The sequence below is a fragment of the Zonotrichia leucophrys genome, chromosome 2 (assembly GCF_028769735.1).
Source record: "Zonotrichia leucophrys gambelii isolate GWCS_2022_RI chromosome 2, RI_Zleu_2.0, whole genome shotgun sequence".
Taxonomy (NCBI): domain Eukaryota; kingdom Metazoa; phylum Chordata; class Aves; order Passeriformes; family Passerellidae; genus Zonotrichia; species Zonotrichia leucophrys.
Window position 1 is genome coordinate 45,529,670 of NC_088171.1, and position 19,358 is coordinate 45,549,027.

Sequence of the window (19,358 nt, forward strand, 5' to 3'; positions counted from 1 at the left end):
ATCATGTCTCACCACAATGGGATCCCTTTCTGGCTAACTTGAGTCAAAGCAGTTCGATATCAGTCCTCACCAAGCACATTCCCAACAACTTCACCTTAATTATTTCTCTCCATCTGGTCCATGGTAATATAAATGATTTCCTGCCTCTTTGCATAGCATCAGAAATGCACATAAATAAGCAATTTAATGCTGAATTCTTTTGAATACATTAAATCCCATTTGTGATGTTAGCAGATCCCACACTTCCATGGGTAACTGAATACTAATTATGGTAAAGAGTTGAACAATTAACATCCTCTGTTTTTAAATTTTACTCTCTGATTTTTAATCCCACAGAGGTCTCAGTCTGCATTCTCCCTGGCTAGTGAAGATATGGCCAGTAAAGGACAAGACCCTGCATCGTCTGTGGCCGAGGCCCTTGGGAGGCAGCAAAAGGGACAGTCCAGGAAGCAGAAGGAACACAAGCACTCTGCTTTGCCCAGCTGGAAGAGTGTAGACAGGCTAAATGAAACAAGTAAATATTTCTAGTACGAATAAGATTCTTTTTTTGGTTCTCACTCATGTGTGGAATAAATACAACTTAAAGCAAGGACCTTCTCTAGGGCATTTCTGCTGACCTTTGTGCTTTCAGAGGTCACATGTAAAATGTCTATTTGATGTTGCCGTGTCACAATTTCATTGGGTTATGTCATTGCTTATGTTAACTTTCTTTTAAAAAATGTATTCAAAATTTGGGTCTTTGTGAAGTTGATTTTAGACTGCTACAAAGTTTAGACAACTGGTTTGGATATATTTCAGGGCTTCTAAGACACAAGAGCTCAAGGGCCTTTCTTTGTCATTGGTAACCTGTCCTCCAGTTGAAGGAGTTTGCAGCCCATTGTATCTCTTCCATGACACAGAGTTACTGTTCATGAGCTTTTGTGGTGAGCCAGTCATTAAAATAATTCACATTTAGAATTCCTCCTTACAACTTTATTTTCAACTCTGATGAATTCACAAATGCAGTGTTCTGTGCAGCCCTACTCACTTGTGCTTCCAAACTTGTCTCAGGAAGCTGTATGTGTAGGAACTCCACAGACCAGCAGCTCCCCTGGATCTGACCGCTGTTATCATGCATTAGGTATGGATGTAATATGGATGATGGATAGTGAGCAGCTTTCCAAGTCAGCTCCATTCCTGCCTGAATCAGCACCCTGGGATAGAATGCAATTCCCTGCTTACTTCTAGATGACATAAAGACAGGTTGTAACTGTAGAAGATATCAATCTGTATGAGTATCTGAAGGGAGGGTGTCAGAGGATAGATCCAGGCTCTGCTCAGTGGTGCCAAACTATAGGATAAGAAACAACAGGCAGAAACTGATGCACAGAAAGTTCCACCTGGATATGAGAAAGAACTTCTTCACTATGCAGGTGACCAAGCCCTGGAACAGGTTGCCCAGAGATGCTGTGGAGTCCCCTTCACTGAAGATATTCAAGAACCTGGATGCAATCCTGTGCCATGTGCAGGTTGGTTGGACCAGCTGACCCACCGTGGTCCCTTCCAACCTAACCCTCTCTGTGCTTCTGCAGTTGTGGCTCCTGCTCTTGGGGTGCTCCCATTTCCATTGCCTCTCTTGTTCTGGCTGAAGCATTTGCAAGGCCTCAAGAGTGTAGCACCAGGCAACTCCCTCACCCTAATATTGGCTAGTTTTTACCCCTACAGTTGCACAAGCGGAAGAGCTGAACTCATTGCAGCAGCATTCCCTGGTTCCAAGTGTTGTCATCCCATGGCAGAATCTGCCCGTTCTTGCTTCTTCTCTTGTAGCAGCTGTAGAGCCATCTGACCCCTGTAGCACACTGGTTCATGAAGCTGCACAAGCAGAAAACTTCCTTTGTGGGGTGAGTTCACTGGTGCTGTAGCTGCCACAGCTGCCCCACTAGGCACTGGCAAGCACAAACAGTTACAGTGTGTGTTTGGGTTTGGTGGCGACCAGGGACTGGGGCTGCCATGTGTTCAATTTGTTTATCTGTAATGCCACTTGGTAACTGGGGAGACTGAAATTTAGACAATTTCAGTACTTCTCCTCCCCCATGTAAGAATAATATTAAAGTAGCACTAGAATCTAACTTAACCAAGTATGCATTACTCTGTGAATTTCTTACCCAGCCCACTGTCAGAAGTGTTTTTCTCCTGGGCATTTTAGTGGAAGGCCTATTTTCAGTAAAGCAGTTAATTTGCTCCTAAAGTTTAATCACCCACTTGAATCCCATTGCATTCAACTGTTGAGCAATTTAGTATTTAGCAATTGCTTAACCACAGCAGAATCACAAATTGACCCAGGTTTTTTTGGGCACTCTACGCAGAGGATTTGTTCTGCTTGTTTCATCTAAAAACACATTTGTGATGAAAGTGTGGTGCCTATTGAGCTAATAGTAAATAGCTGACACTGCTAATATCTGTAAAAAATGGTCTCACCTATGCAGTATTAAGCAGCTCTGTATTATGATACAGAAAACAAGAGAAATCTCAACAGAGTTTGGTGTGGTAACATCAATGGGCCTTTTAGCCATGTAGCCAAAAAGTAGTTCACAATTAATTTTGGTTACAGTTCATATTGGTTTAAATGGTGACTCAAGAGCCTTTATCAATAGTCTTACAATGAAACTTCTTCAATCTTTTTTTCCTTTTCACATGAATGAATTATACCTTATGCCCAAAGAATTGTGTGGGAAAAAAAAAAAAACATTCTTTCAAGTGATTTCATTTTGGAAAATCAGGAAGGGAGCACTTGACATTGTAGAATAAAAGTGGGATAAAACTGAGTCAGATTTCTGAACATAGAGGTCTCAGTTGCTTTCTACCCTGTTTGTCCTCTAAGATGTAATCAACTAGTATCCTGTCCTTTCTTCAGTTAATTGAGGTTGGTAGACTGATTCTCATGTGGTGTTGTTAAATAGAATAAGGGAATATGGTTTGGGGGAGAAAAAAAGTTTGTGGCTCTCCATTACCTTTGTGCAATATGGTGCAGCTGATTTCAATTCCTGTTGGAGATTTATATCCTGCAGAGCTGTTGGCTTTGTTTAAAGGAACAATGTTTTAAGGAAAATTCTTTCTCTCAGAGGAAGTTCTTTCTCTCAGGAGAACCCTATACTTAGATTAGTTAGTATAGTTAAGAAAAGTAAACAAGCAGGAGTTTCTTGTGCTTGATAGCTTGTTTGGATTTTTTTTTCTCCAAAATCAGGGGTTAATATAAAAAATTATTAATTCTCCTTACACACCTGACTTCAGTTATATCCTTGCTTGATCAGTGCTACAAGAGAACTAGTATTATTTTGATTTCCTTTTAAGCAGGACTAAGAATTATATTTTCTCAAGTTCTCTAAATTGACTTAAAACTTAGGAAGTGAAAACAAGCCAAAAGGATTCAAATGAGTAAGAACTGCAAAAGTTGTCATAAAACTCTCATAGCTCCTAAGTTTAATTACAATTTAATTTTTGGTTTGTGTTTTTGTGGGAGTGTTTTGGTGATGGTAGTGTACCTCTGACTGTTTTTTTTTTAAACTACACACAGCTTACTGCATACTAATGTTCTTTATGAACAGCTTCAGGGAAAAAGTAATCTTCATTTCATCCTAGTATTTGTAACCATCTAATGCAAAATGCCTAATTATATTCTACAACAGACCCAGATATTGTGTCCATTTGAAAATAGTGATGTTCTGCTTACATTATGAGAAAACTAATGGTTTATATGAAGTATTTTTTGTAGGTTTCTAAAAATAACAAATTTGAACCCATGGGAGGAATCCTTAAGTCTGAAAAGTTCATTAAGTAGGCTGGATTACTGTGTAAATCCATGGCATTATATATTTTTCAAGTGCTGCAGAAGGCAGAGTCATCGCACATCCATACTTCCCAGGAGGGGGATTTTCAATTTTGATTGGAAATTAAATCTAAATTTAGAAGAAATACAATTCTCAGAGTTAAGAGAGTTAAAGAGCACTTTCTGGCCATATTTGTGACTTCTTTTGGTTTTTATGTTGGAGTTGTAAAACATATTCTGAAAGTGTGGAAGGATACAAGAGCAGTAGTGCTTGTGTCAGAATCAGCACATTTGGTATTTAGTCTGGGGTACAACAATAGCAGCCATAAGCAAGAGTCTAGGAGAGATTAGGACAAAGTAAGTATTTTTCATACTGCCTCTGAGTAGGCTCTGAACCTCTAGAACTGTCAATTTAATTACTATCTCAGCTAGAAGTGCTTTTCTGTATTCAGTAAATTTTAGTGGATTTCTCCTCCATGTTCATAGCCCTCTCTGTTTTATCACAGATAATTTCAAGCATCCACAACAACCTTAGGCAAGAAGTTCCATAGGTCTGGTATCCATTGCATCACACTACTTTATTTTGTTTGTTTAAAACCTTGATTTCTCTAAGTTTATTTCATGCCCTCTAGTATTTAGGTTGGAATAGATTCCCCCATGCTAAAAGAGAATGTATTCTCTCAGTCTTCTGTCCTCCAGATGGCAGAGCTCTGGCTTACTTAATCATTCCTTGAATGGACACCATTTCAGAACCTGGTACAACCTGTGTTGCTCTTCTCTGATTCTTTTTCCATCTTTCATTTTCAATGTGGGGGACCAGAATTGCACACCAGAACGCAAGACATTTGCAAAACTCAGGATTTATGCATGCCTGTGTGCTTATGTTCCATCAGTCTTTCCTAACCATTCTTTTAGAAAAAAACTTTGGTCCAAGTACTCTCCCATTTTAGTCACCACCATGACTTAAAGTGGTGGCTTCTAAGTAGTAGGGCAGCTTGGCTTTCAACATGGGAGAGTTCACGTGGCAGCAGCACTTGCATTTTGGTTTTGTTGAAACTTTCAATCTTGTTGAAAGTTTTGTTGAAACTTTTTGGTTTTGTTGAAACTTTCAATCTGTGGCATGTAAAAGCAGCCACTCACAGTGTAATCACAGCTGTTCTCGTTTCCTTTCCATAGGTCCGCCTTCTGTTTTCCAAAGCACGGATGGAAACTGGGTGGCTTTGCAGAACGTCACCCTGCCTCGTCCTCGAATGCTGGCCAAACCAAAGAGTCAGGTGTTCAAAGCTTTGGAGAGCGAGTCCAGCATTGTGTCTGCCTATGACGAGATGGGCTCGGACAGCGAGGATGACTATGACTGGCACGTGGCCTTGAACAAGCTGCGGCGGAGACCCCGGCAATTGCCAGACGACTTGTATTACTCCAATTCCCAGTATGGCACCGAGTGGGCTTATGGCAACGATCAGTACCAGGCAGTGACCTCCCCCTCCTCTGGGTTATACACCAACACTGAGACACTGCTCTCCGATTCGGAAACATCTTCAGTAAACTCTTCCCAGGAAGCTAAAGGACCTAGCAAACTTCTCTGGTTGCAAAGCAGAACTCAAAGTGATAGGCCCAGAATGGAAAAGAAGCACTTCCATGGAGAACTAGATGTAAATTTCAATCCACAGGCAACTAGCTTGGAGTATTCAGACAGCAGTGAGACTGAAGGAGTCCATTATGATTTAGAAAAGAGATCAAGAAGGTGGAAGAAGAACAAAGCCATCTCTGAAGACTTATGTGAAGAAAAGAATCAGGCAAAAGCCAACAAGATGAATTTAAGTCAGGTAATTGTGTTTGAGCTTACCAAATGCATTTTCAAAAAGAGCTGGGCAAAACTAATTAAACCATGCTGGCAATATCATGTGAATCATGAGTGGGAGGTGGAGTGTTCTTGCAAGCTTTATCTTCCTTATGTCTCCTAAGTAAGAAGAAGAAAAAGCAGGGTGTTAGACAGGCTTTACCTTTTTCTCAAATAGGCCACTTTCATCCAATCAAAGACTTTGTTAATGATGTAAAATACAGTGCTCTTAAGAAAAAAACCCTCAGGATTTGTCAACAGCTGAGAAATGTTAATTAATCACTTATTTTGTTGTGCTGGGTTTTTTTTTAACTTCTGTTTTCTTGGTATAAGAAATAACTCATATGCCTGGAAATCTGCTCTGCAGTGTCTACAAATAATCTGGTAAGGAATAAAGCTAATGAGCAGCAGAAATTCAAAAAGGGCTTTTTGTGAAATCCAGTCCAAGTGATGTCTGTTTTTAGTTGGTCATCTTAAGATGAGTTCTGATGTGATAGGGCGAGAGTTTGCAAACTGCTTCCATTTAAATAATTTGTCTCTTCATTAAGAAAACAAACAAAACCTGAAGAAACAAGCAAAACCCCCAGACTGTACTATCTCAAACTCCAAAAAATTGTTCATACAGCTTCAAGACAGCAAACATTTGATTTAAATTACAGGTGGATAACCAAAAAGCCAAGTCTCCTCTATTTGGAGTTTGTCCAGACCTGGGACTGATATTAAGGGATCCATTTGTTCCCCAGAATTTTGTTAGCAGTGCAAGCATACAAGCTCAGGAGAACATTGACCCCTTGTCCAGTTCCATTTCCCACATCCTACCCCTCTTAAATCCTGAAGCTGCATCATTGCTGCAGCAGGGTAATAATAAGCCTGAAGCAAGGAACTGAGGGCTAGCTTCTCCCTGTGTCTTTGATTACAAGCAGCCTGATTCAGTCTTAAAGCTATCTGACCAAATTTAGGATGCCTGGAACAGTTTTTCTTTCCTTGTGCTCCTAGCCTGTATTTCCTATAGAAAAACATCAGTACAGCTGATTGTAAGTCAATATTAGGATTCTAGATTTCAGCAGGGTTTTAATGCTGGATGTCATTAATTCTGGACCCATTCCATCTGCTTTTAGGACAGAGTGTGGGTGTTCAGGGTGTTCTGTACTGATTCATTCACACTTATGTCCTCATATATTTAAAATCAACAGTTCTCAAAGGGAAGTATGATGTAATATAATGTGATCTGATGACACATCAGTGGCCATTATTGACTTCCTGGAACATCAGGCAGAATTACAAGGCTTTACAGGGACTGCACAAAGATGTTATCTTGTACACAGACTTCTGCATTTAGCTTTATGACTTTGTTTTCTTTCTTTCATGACCTCTGTGTGTCTGTATTCATATTGTGGCTTCCTAGTCACAATAGACAATATACAGAGCATGGAAGATCAGAGCTCACAGAGAAAGTCCTGGAGACTTTATAGAATCATAGACTCATTTAGATTGGAAACACTTTTAAGATCATCAAGTCCAGCTGTTAACCCTGCACTGTAGGGCCGACCACAAAACGTTGTCCCTAAGTGCTATGACTACATGTCTTTTAAATACCTCCAGGAATGGTGTATCAACCATTTCCCTGGGCAGCCTGTTCCAGTGCTGGATAATCCTTTCTACAAAGAATTTAGGAAGTTTATGTATGGGTGGGTTTGCATGTGTTTATTTGGTTGAACAATTCTAGGAAGCAAGTAAAATTGCAATGTGTGTGGGGAACCTGATTTAATGTATGAAAATGAATTAGCCAGACATCATTTACAGTGCTCAGGTAAATGAGATTAAAGGGATGTCAGAGTTTCATATATTCCCCAGAATTTTGTATTGATCTTAGTAAAATGATTGATTTGAGGCTGCAGCAGGGAGAGCCCTACATATAAACAGTTCTACAAAATTAATAGTGTCGGTGTGTGAAGAACTGCAGTCAGCATAGACTTAAGAAAGATTGACTGCAGGGTCTTAAACTAGGCATAGCTTTTCACATTATGAGATTATGCAGAGATTGCAGAGACCATACAAACTCTTGTTGAACCAAGATATTAGACAGTGAATAACAGATTATATGTCAGTTGCAGTAAAGGAACACTTTTTCAGTACTTCACTGCATTGGAATATAATCTTATTTTACTGCATTGTACTAGTAACATGATAATTTGTTAACCATTATGTTTTCGTCATCATTGTAGAACAGGATTTCAGTTTATCGGTCTAAAAGTTGGGGTTTCATTTTTAATTTTCATATAGTGAAAGCTGCTTTCTTGTTTTTTACTCTCCAGGTTTCTCAGTGAGATGAAAACAAGCCCTTTTTCTTTTTTATTCTGAGTCTAGAGAGTTGTAAGCAGTTATGGAACCTGCTTACAGTTTCTGGAAAAACTGTAGTCAGTTCATAACTCATAACTGAATTTCAATTTAAAATTGGGTATTTTTTAATCAGGATCCAATTCCTAGAGTAGGATAATACTGTGGCATTTTAAAAAAAATATATTTTAGACACAATAATGGAATGCCGACTTTGTGACTGAGAGAGAATTTTTTGTTTAAAGTCTTCAGTGCCTTAGAAGGGGAAACCTGAGAACAGATACCAAGATGTGCTGTATCTGTGGAATTTTTTGCTTAATGATAAGTAAAAGAACAAGCTCCTTTACTGAGCTGTCTGTAGAGACACCATAAGCACAGTCATGAAGCAAGATATGAAAACTGTCCTGATAAAACCAGTCCTGCTATAAGTAATATCTGATTGCTTATATACCACAAAAGACATATTTCTGAGGTAACTGAACTGGAAAATGCAACCTTGCTTTAAATGATTATTTTTCAAATGGTAACTTCTTACAAAAAATGGGCACTTAATCCACCAATAATTATCTGCTTTTATTATTAATAATTGTAATAATAGTTGATACTATTAGTAATAATGATTATTGACTCCCATTATCTTTTTGAGAGAAGGATATGACTGTTGCTTAATGTAGCTGAAGTTCTTATGTTTCTGATGCAAACTGGAGTGGCTTAATTGCTTCAAGTGAAAGAAGTGCCCTCATTATGAGTTTGCTTCTTTGATTAGGAGCCCCCACCTGTTAATTACAGCCCTGCAGCCAGGTGAGGGGTGAGCACTGTCAGGCTGCCTGCTCCCACGGGATGGCGCTTGGGATGTATTCTTTGAGAACAGCTCCCTGAAATCACTCTGGCTCTTGATGAGAAACTGCCTGCAAACCTCACAGTTTGTGTATTCTCCTAAAAATTTTCGTTTCCAATTTTTGGTTTCCTATATGAATGGAACTTTCTCACAGGAATTTATAGTTGAACATAGATTTTGTTCTGGAGCATCTTTCTTTTGTATTTCTTTTCCATCTACTCTGGTTACATTGACTTATCAGCGATTTGTGTGCAAGGATTTGGACACTTTTTGTGAGTAAAGGTGTATTTGTTGTTTTCATTGTCTCCTAAAAGACTTATGCTTGCATAGAAACACTTGATTTTCTTTTAGTGAAACTGGGTTCATGGCTGTTTCAGTCTGCCAGGCCGTCACAGAAACTCAGTTTTCAGATAAAATGGTAGCCCTTTATTCTTGTTTGCAGTTATTAGCATAATGTATTGCTGATTGATGCAAATGGGAATTTACACACTTATATGGCACAAAAATGTCATTAAACTTACCAGAAAGAGTGAAAACACAAACAGTAAAGTAAAACAGAATTGAATGGATCTATTCACTAATAATAGTAGTACCTTTCAGTTTATTTATTTTATTGTTTTCATGGCTGCTAATGCATTTTTTAACTTGTCAGTCCATGAAAGAGGTATAATCTCCTCACAAATAATTTTCTGCCACTATCTGAAAAGCCCAACACACAAGTCAAGCAGCCTTCTATTAACAGAAACCACAAAGTGCAGCAGTGTAAGGTACCATTATCTCTGCATGTGCACAGGAATTAACAGCTCTAGCCAATATAGATAATCCACCCACTCATTTAAAGGAGGCTGGGAAGCTAAAAAAGGGGTTATAGACATACCTGAGCCCAGTGTAATACAGTCAATACTCTCAAGAAACAATATGTATTCAAAACACAGATTTAGCTAATGCAGAATGAGACTCTGGAGTTGCCAAGGCATCTCATTACTTTCATCTGTGCTGGCAGACCTAGCAAAAAGATCTTTAAGTTGCTGCCATGTGTGATTCTATGAAGCCTGGTATTTTTGGGGGATTGAGAGGAGTTGTCATATTGCTGTTGTCAATACAGATTCTTTAGATTAACTAGTGGTGCTTCCCACGGGTGTATCTGTGCACTGCTACTCCAATAAAGCTGCTAAGCAGTTAAAGCTAAGCAGATCTATTTAAGAAGCCCCCAGAGGACTGGTGCATGTTCAGCTGCACAGTGAAGTCTGTCAGTACAGAAGTGAGAAGGAGGTGTGGGAAAATCCACCACTCTGGACTGCCGGCCTCCCTCACTGCTCCACTAGATTTTATATACCCATCCATAAGCTCGTTTGAACCAGGATAACAAATTCTTGTCTGTACAAGATTGATCTGCTCAAATGTCTGCATAGAATGGGATTTTCTTCTTTTCCTTGAAGACTTGATCTCAAGTTAAATCGTGTTCAGTCTTCCTCAACACTGCTGGAGTAAGCCCACACCTCTAGTGCAGAGCTGTAATCCTAAACCAGGTTTTGGTAGATCAGAGCTGTACCAATTTTTGGAGGTACCAATTAAATAAGTGGAGGTCACCCAAGTAAAGAGGAGTTCCATTAATTAGCTTAGACTAGATGCCAAGCTATAAATACCTCAGGTTTAATGAGCTGTATCTTCACTAAACTGTAGTCTCATAAAATACAAGCATACAGTTTGGCTGGGTTTTCTATCCTGTATATCACATAAATTATGATTGTTTCTTTCCTGGGTACAAATTGATGGACTGATTGATTCAGCAGCAGATTTCAGGGGTATTTGTAATAGTAGCTTAGTGACTTGTGAGTACTGGTCATTTGGCAGGGTGTTGGTTGGAGTGTAATAATGATATTTGTAATGAGTTGTGGAGTGATGTGCAAGAAACATCTGAAGAAAACTTCCCTTGCAATTTGAGGAAACATCGTTATGGTAGAGATTAATTTAAGAGGTGAAATGCACCAGTCTTTTACATGTATATAAGAGAAGGTCATATTATGAAACTGAATTTAAAGCACACTGGTTTTAAATCTTGTTTTTGATCATTGAACAGCTTTTTAGGAGGAAAAGCTTTTTATTTTGCAGAAGCTGATTGTTTGGGAAAAGAGTTTCAGCATAAACCCATGGTTCCCCTTCCATTGTAGCTCTCAAATTTCTGTTGTTCCTTCAAATCCTGATTTTCTAAAAGGGCCTTCTGCATACTGAAAGTGAACTATAAAGGAATCATTTAGTTGTGTAATTGATTGAATTGCAAATAACTGCTGACAAAAATTGTCCAGAACACTGTGAAAGTGCTGAACACTCCAGTATAGTTTACTGTATGAAAGATGAGAACTGACATTATGAACATGATGTGTCAATCCCTTAAAAGCAATTTGGGGGTATGGTTTGTGAAGGAGTGGGCAGAGTTAACATTTCCTGTGAGAACTGGAGGTAATTGGTTCATCCCTGAACAGTGCTGCTACAGCTGCTCCTGTTTATGTATTTCCAAATGAATGGAAGACAGAACACAGATTTTAGTCTCTCCAGCAGTGTCTGGTCTTGTCACAGTATGAGAACCTAAGGCAGATAGGAATAATTTCCTCTCTGAGAATTGCTCCAAATCATCCTCCTAGGCCTGCTGAGATGTGCCTGCCACTCTGGTCCCAGGCCGAATTCTTCATAGCCACCTTCTGGGTGGTTTTGCACAACTATGTTCCATTTCAAAATATCTGTCACTTTTAAACCTACCTAATACCATCTTATTTCATGGACTTGGCTGAAGCACCAAACAAGCTAATGATTCAAAACTTTCTCTCAGCAGTCAGCAGGGAGAGAACACTTCCAGAAGGCAGCAAATGCTATAAGTGGAACAGGTTGCTCTGGGAGGTGCCTGTCTATCTCCAGGGACTGTAGTACAAATTAGGGCAAATTGGGTCCTAATCAGACAGCACAGATCCATAAAATTAATTGATACATACCTGGGGATTAGTTTGTAGAACAACTATAAGATATTCTCAGAATTTGTTAGCAAGGGTTGACAAAACTGTCCCCCTTTCCACTTTATTAAATGCTGGGCAAAGATTTTGCTTTTCTTCTCTTCAGCTTCCAAGGGGACTTGTGGCCGAGTCTGTAGCACCCACTGTATTTAATTGACCCTTTAAGTATTTCCCAGCTTTAAGGATCCAAGACTCAGAACAGAAAGTGCTTCTGAAGATTGAACTTGCTCCACAGAGGTTGGCATTTGGAAAAAAAAAATCATCTCTGTAGAGGATCTACTTATGCAAATAATCACTGGGAAAGCTGACAATTTAAGTCACATCATGTAACAAAATAGGAATTTTTCAAAACTTGTTTCCAGCAGTTTTTAAGAATAACATGGATAATGCTCAAGACCAAGCAGTCAGGGAATGAAAGCACAGCTTTCAACTGAAAGCTGAACACAACTGCCAGGTTACAGGTTATTTCATTCCCACACCACACTTTTATCTGCACTGTGCCTGCAAGGGATGGCAGTGCTGGAAATACTGGCATGTATTATTAGTTGCACACATAGTGATAGATAGTGATAGATAGATAGATAGATAGATAGATAGATAGATACATACATACATACATACATACATACATACATACATACATACATACATAGTGATTTTCAGTTCCTTTTTAGATAACATGAAAGTAAGAAGGAATGATGAATATAATCCAGCAAGTGTTGGTTTACTGGCATTCCTTTTTTATCAGAACACTTTGTGTGCTTTCTTTCTGGCTTCCCTGCAGAGTGATCATATCTATATTTTCTAGAAAGCTAGAAAAATATAGCTAGAACTAAAATATAGCTAGAACTTTTTCTCTCTATACCTACACAGGATTTTATATGGTTTTTCTAATGTCTTTGTAGGATTTTGATGATTTATCAGAAACAGATGTAAGCAATGAGGATCAGCACCATGATGTCAAGCCTGAACTTATGGAGGATGAGCTTAAATCCAGGTTATTTCAGCTTGCTGCTAAAATGAGTGACAAGGAAACATCATCTGGTGAAGAACAAGAGTCAGAACCTGGAATAGATCTGGAAAACCAGAAGGAGAGTTTGTCCTCAGAGGAAAATGGCAGAAGTATCCAGGAAGAGTTAAAGAAGGTAAGTGGTAGTTAGAAAGGAGTAGGAATAATACTGTAAGAGTTAGAATGCAAAAAGGAAAATTCTGGCTAGAAAACTGAACACAGTTGCTTAAAAAAAACTGAAGTTCTTTATACTGGTCTAAGCCTGAACCTCTTAACAGATAAAAGTTAATGTTTTCCTCTCTGTGAGGAACAGAAAGTCTACAGCATCAGTTCCAAGCAGGGAACTTAGCCTGTGCAACAAAACTGTTAACTGGGTGATATTAATGGAATTATGTCAATTTATACTGACTGAAAATGGACTTACATTTTTGGATTTTAAAAGCATATCCAGTTTTTCTTTTTTTGTGTCCTTGCTAACCAGTGTTTTTTTTCCATCCTTTTAGTTGCTCCTCTCTTTGTAGTATTATCTAGTTCATGCTGATGGCATAGATTCTTCTTTTGCATTTCTATAAAAATATTCAGTGTTTCTTTAAAGCTTTCCAACCCTGTTGCCCTGTCAGCTTCTGAGAGTAGTAACATTTTCTAATGAAACTGAAATATGGTGTCAATTCTAATAGTGCCTGAGATCCTTCATTTGTGCCATTTCACCCTTGCAGTTTAGATACCAGATTTCAGTGTCACTCACAGGATTTACCACCTCCTCTCTTCTCTTTCTACCTCTGAATTTCTCTTCAGATTGTGTGGTTTGCTTGAATTTAGTGCTAGAGGAGCCCAGTGGTGCCCCTTGCCAGTCAAGCACTCTAATTCCTTAGTTCCACTTAGGTTTATTCTAGTTTGCTCCATATCTTGACTTGCCTTTTGGTGTATTATGTGCACAGCAGCTCAGCTTTGACAAGGAATGTGGACAACTCTCTAAAGGAAATCTATTTGTCATAATTTGAAAGATGTTTTGTTATATTTGTTATATTTTTCTATATATTTTGTATATTTTGTTATATTTGCTATATTATGAAAGGTGTTTAAAGAGGTGATACACTGGGAGGTGAAAACAGGATGGAGTAATCCAGGCAGATGATAGAGGTGCTGTCCAAGAATACAGGAACTGCGTCACAAAAGCGAGTGCCCATCTGGAGCTGAATGTGTCCAGAGACACAAAGGGGGAAAAAAGTGTTCTACAGGTCCATGAGCAGCAAAAGGCAGATGAGGGAAAGCTGGGCCACTACTGCAGTGATCTGGTGACACAGAACGTGGAAAAGGCTATTACACAACATTGTTTTTACCTCAGTTTATGCGTAAGATTTTCCCTCAAGAATCCCAGGCCCCTGAGACCTATGGGAAAGCCTGGAGCAGTGAAGGCTTATCCTTGGTAGAGGAGGATCAGGTTAGCAAACATTTCAAAAACTGGGATCTGGACATGTGCATGGTGTCTGATGGGGATGCACTTTCAAGACCTGAGGGAACTGGCCCATATAATTGTGAGGTTCATCTTTGAAAGATCAGGGCAATCTGAGACATTCAGAGCTATGAGTATTGTTTATTTTGGCTTTAACAAGACTTCTAGCAGTCAAATGCAAAGGGAAATGCAAGTCCTAAACGTGGGAAGTGATTAGCTTATGCATCTGTGTTCAGTGAAATTGGTGAGACCATTTTTGGAGTGCTGTGTCCTGTTTGGGGCTCCCCAGTAGAAGGTACACATGGACACACTGAAATGAGTCCTGTGAAGGGCCACAGAGATGATTAAAAAAATGGGGCATCTCCTCATAGGAGGAGAGGCTGAGAGAGTTTGGAATTGTCTATCCAAGAAAAGAAGAGAAGGTCTGGGAGAATCTCTTCAATGTATTTAAATATCTAATAGGGGAGAATGGGGAGTGTTTGTTATGGGAAATAAAGTGGAAATGCAACTCTTTCCTCCAATAGGAATGGAAGCAGTGGGCACAAACTGAAATACAAAAAATCCCATCCAAATGAAAAGCTTTTTCACTGTGTTCCTGTTTAAATACTGGAATAAGTTTCCCAGAAAGATTGTAAAGTCTGTGTTGTTGGATATAATCAAAATCTGACTGGACAACAGCCCTGGGCATGTGGTTTGAGCAGAAGAGTTGGACTAGGTGATCCCCTTACATTCCAAATATAAGGAGCATGTGACTCTTTGATTCTGAGTTATTTAGCCATGGACTACACAGGAGTGTAAATACCTTTGTTATCACATGTGCAAATACCTCCATGATGTACACACAACCTTTCCAAAGAAATCACATAAAGGATTTATTGTCCAGGCTTGTTAGCAGCATTTAATTTATTTCTGTTTGTTTTGCCAAGACAAAACAGCAATATCACATTATTCAGCAGCATATATGGGCTAGCTGGGGTTATAACATTATGCAAATGAAATCCAGAATTAAAGGCTGTAAAGAGGACTTTCTGAAATGCTCCTGTATAGAGGACTGAGAACAGAAAATGCTGAATGTATGTTTTTGGTGTACTTACTCATCTGCATGCATCTGCAGAGTAATATTAGCAGGTTTTTTCCTCTCCTAATTTTGCTATTTCTTTCAAATTTGTATGTCAGTTATCTAAAATCCAGCAAAGATTAATATCTTTTTCCTCAATAACATTTTTTTAAGTTTTAAAAAAGAAGTGCTTACCGTGTTCAGCAAAAAAAGGAATGCTTGGATTTCCTAATCCTTTATTTGATTTGGAAAAAAAAGTTATCTTCATTAATGGTCACAGTATATACTCTTTTCGTCTGTAATAAAGAAACCAGAATACTCCAGTATTCTTCATGGTCTGGAATTCAGTGGAATTGGCAGGGAAACCTTCTCCAGGTGTAGAGAAACAAGCACCCTGCTTTCATTCTTATTCTTGACAAGTCTTTCAGTTGTCCTTAAAGGTACTTTTAAATCATCTGACATGTGCCTTCTCTCTGGAAAGTTGGCTGGCCAACATCTTACCAGGAAATACTGAAGATGACAGTGTATAAAACCAGCTGGGGCTGTGGCAGTGTAAAATAGAGACATACCCAAACTCATAAAAGATGCAATAACTTTAGGATGAGTAGATGTCATGTGAAAGACAAGCATAAGAGAACCTATATTCAGGCAATCAATGATTTTAGATGCTTTCAAATCCAGAAGTCCCAATATGCTTTCTCTTTAAAAATTCTGATTGTTGGAAAATGCACGTTTGTAGGGATTTACAGATCTTTCATTCCATCACTAACCACTATTGGTCAGAGACAGCCTCCTGAGCTGGGCATCAGGTTTCAAATTAAATATACAGAAGCATTAGTTCAGCATTGTAGGATGCGATGGGTGGTAGGACAGTCGGGACGGACGGACAGAGACGAGAGATTTCCAAAGCCAGGTCTTGGAACTTGGGGTTTATTGCAAAGGGCCTGGGTGCAGGGGCCCTGCTGGGAGCCAGCCACAGCTTGGAGCAGGCCCCAAAGAGGAGCCCAAAAGAGAGAGTGAGCAAGAGAGAGCGAGCAAAGAATAAGAGCAAAATGAAAAGAGGACAGAAGAAGAGTAAAAGAAGACGAAGTTCCCATTACAATACAATACATTTTCTTCTGCACTGAATATTATAATTCTCACTAACCAATCTAGTACAAGATACAAATCCTATAGCATTTACATACAGCCTATAAAAATCATTACATTACTATGCTGTGTTACATTTTAAACCCTAAAAACTACTCTGTGGACCACTTCTGCCAAGCTAGTAGGGTCTGCTCTGACCCTTGGACCTGTCTGCAAGCAGAGAGTATTGTTCCATCAAAAGGGGATTACCTTCAGTGGCCATACTATTGTTTTCCAGTTGTTCAGTAACTAAGGCTTGGTATCTCTAAGCTTGCTTTTATTTCAGTCTTGCTTATAGTTTCCATATACTCAAAATATTTTGCCAGGCAATCATATTTATAAGGGTTTTGTGTTTCATCTTCCCCAACACTGCACCATTAAAATGAGAGCTGGAGTGCCTAGATTCTGCTTTTTGTTCCTGAGCATAAATACTATACTTTAGCCATCTTGCTTTTATTTTAGCCATGCTGCTTGTCTCTCTTGGTCTTTAATCTTCTGTTCTCATGAGCTTATTCTGGAGCACTTCAGCAGCTTTAAATTGCTGGGAATTTTTAGTTCTTGTACACCTGACCGTAGGATAAGACTTAAAAACATGTATTGTTTTTGAATCACTGGAAATTAGGTACCTGGTGCTTAGCTGACCTTCATCTATCTGCACCTTTAAAAACCAGGACTTCTGTTTTAATTAGAATTTAAATAGAAACTGGGAATCTCACGTAATCACACATTGAGCTGATGCTTTTAAGGGGATATTTAGTATATTATTATCTGAAGCAGTGGTAGAAGTGGTATCCTTCATGGAGAGTTAGCTGAAGTTGATTGGCATTTATGGACTCTCAGTTCTCGCTTCAGATTGAGGTTTTGAATTGTATGTCTACCTTTAAGATGCAAATTTGAATATGATGACCTTTGAGTTAATTATTTAGTTCATTTGGGATACTTGAGGATTTAGGTCGGTATTAATTAACACAAGTTAATTTTGGGACAGACTTAAATCTTCTTAGATTTTCAGCACCTTCATTTTCATTATCCCTCAGTTTGTGATTGCCTAAAATGGTCTTGTGGAGATTCACAGCTCTCATTTTAAACAAACATAATCCTGCAGCAGGCTTGTTTTTATGGAAAATATTTTGTGCTTCTTAAGCTACAGAAGTAATTAATGGTCTTTCTGGGGTATTCAGAGCCCTGAAAAGTCCACTTGTCTTATTTGTGCAGTGAAAGGCCATGGTTTTCACCAAAAGACGTGTTTAGGGTAGAGTTGGCCTTCAGCCCCTCTAAACTTCAGGTGTGAAGAAACCAAAATTAAAATTGTACAACTGTTGTCTTAGTGAAACATCTTTTAGTAGCACAACAATTTGCACAATTCTTTCTGTCTTGCTCTTTTTTTATTTGATTGATTGGTTAGTTTTTGCTTTATTCCACCAAACCCTAAATGAATGCCTAAAGAAAAAAAGCAAAATGTAAATTCTTTTTGAAGTATCTTAATGGCACTGATCCTGAGAGTGTCAAGCACGATAAATGGAATGTGTTTAGTTCACAGTCTCCTCTATCCATTCTCCTTCTCTTTTAATGCTTTCATGAAGATAAATTGACTGGGTCTCTATTTCATGGTATATCCCAGAATTACATTCTAGAAGGCTATTTTGGCAGGTTGCAATTTGAATGCAGTCTATCCCTGTGACCACTTTATCAGAAACTATGGAGATTATGTTAAAAAACAGATTAGCCCCTGCCATTTTTTCAAACATAGCATGAAAATTGAAATAGTTGTTAAAACCTTACTTGTGTTTTTTGTCACCTTCTACTTAGCACTGCAACTTCCTTATGATATACCAATGAGCAAGCGAGTTAAACTTCCATAGTAATGTGGAATTTCCCTCCTCTTTGCATTAGCTTGATGCAATGTGGTGTGTGCTTAAGGAATTTCTTTAAATCGCTTTATGCATTTACTTCTGCTCAGAGAATCTTACAACCAAGGCTTAGTAACTTTGTTTAAATCCTGTTGTTGTCTGTTGCCATTACTACATGACACAATAGCTCTTCTCTGAATGACAGCCTCTAAGCGAGTTTGTTAAGTAGCACAGCGGGATCCTGCTTCCTAAGTGAAACCTCCCAAGTCTCTTGACAGTATGAATAACAGCATAAATCATCTTTTCATTAAATATTTATGCTTCCATCCTCTGGTAAAATTTTATTCTTCTTAGGTTTTAAAAATATTTATTTTGGGGAAAGCATGAACTATGAATAATATTTTCATGTTGGTTTTTGCCAGAGGCCTATTTCCTTTGTTTCAAGAATACATCTTGCTTTTTTCACCAGGTAAATTAGCACTGCTCAACTACTGGCATAATGAGATTGAGACTGGCTAGAAAATCTGCCTGGCCTCTGTCTTTTTAGCAAGAAGAATATCCAGTTGCTGTGCATGTGGGTGCATGTTCCTGAAGAAGAGAGAGCCAGCTCCCTGGTGCGTGTGCTGGTGGCTGTGCCCAGGGCTGGCCTTGGAGGGGGTGCCCAGGACTCAGTAAGGGAGGTCAGGCAAGCGTGGGGCTCACTGGACACAGTCACTGGAGAGACTCTGCTCGCAGCCTCGATGGAGCTGGAGAATGTCATTGGGCATGCACATGCCAGTGAATCCCTCCTGTACAGCGCAGACCTGTTGAAGCATCACGGCAGGGATGTCTGGGAGGCTCACACAGCAGTGCTGGAGTACCAAGAGCCTGTGTCTCCTGGTGGCAGGGCTTCTTGAGGCATTTGTGCTGGTGCAGGCACTGTCCTCACAGAAATGGTGTCGTAGTTTTTGTGATCATTATCTTGCAACTGCCTGAATTTCTGAGTATTTTGGCTGGGGTCTTGGTTCAGGAAGGGGTTTATAGGAAACTGCCATCC

General features: G+C 39.1%; 1 protein-coding gene across 8 annotated transcripts in view; it reads left to right on the plus strand.

The window, feature by feature from the left end:
* MYRIP (myosin VIIA and Rab interacting protein) overlaps window positions 1-19,358 on the plus strand; it is a 205,549-nt gene that overhangs the window by 167,852 nt on the left and 18,339 nt on the right. For 5 of the 8 annotated variants that reach the window (XM_064704820.1, XM_064704827.1, XM_064704822.1 and 2 more), the window contains 4 exons: window positions 337-514; window positions 1,413-1,508; window positions 4,982-5,631; window positions 12,731-12,970. In XM_064704820.1, coding sequence (XP_064560890.1) covers window positions 337-514; window positions 1,413-1,508; window positions 4,982-5,631; window positions 12,731-12,970 — 1,164 coding nt within the window. The remainder of the gene's footprint in view (window positions 1-336; window positions 515-1,412; window positions 1,509-4,981; window positions 5,632-12,730; window positions 12,971-19,358) is intronic. The other 3 variants (XM_064704825.1, XM_064704826.1, XM_064704828.1) reach the window with 1 other exon arrangement.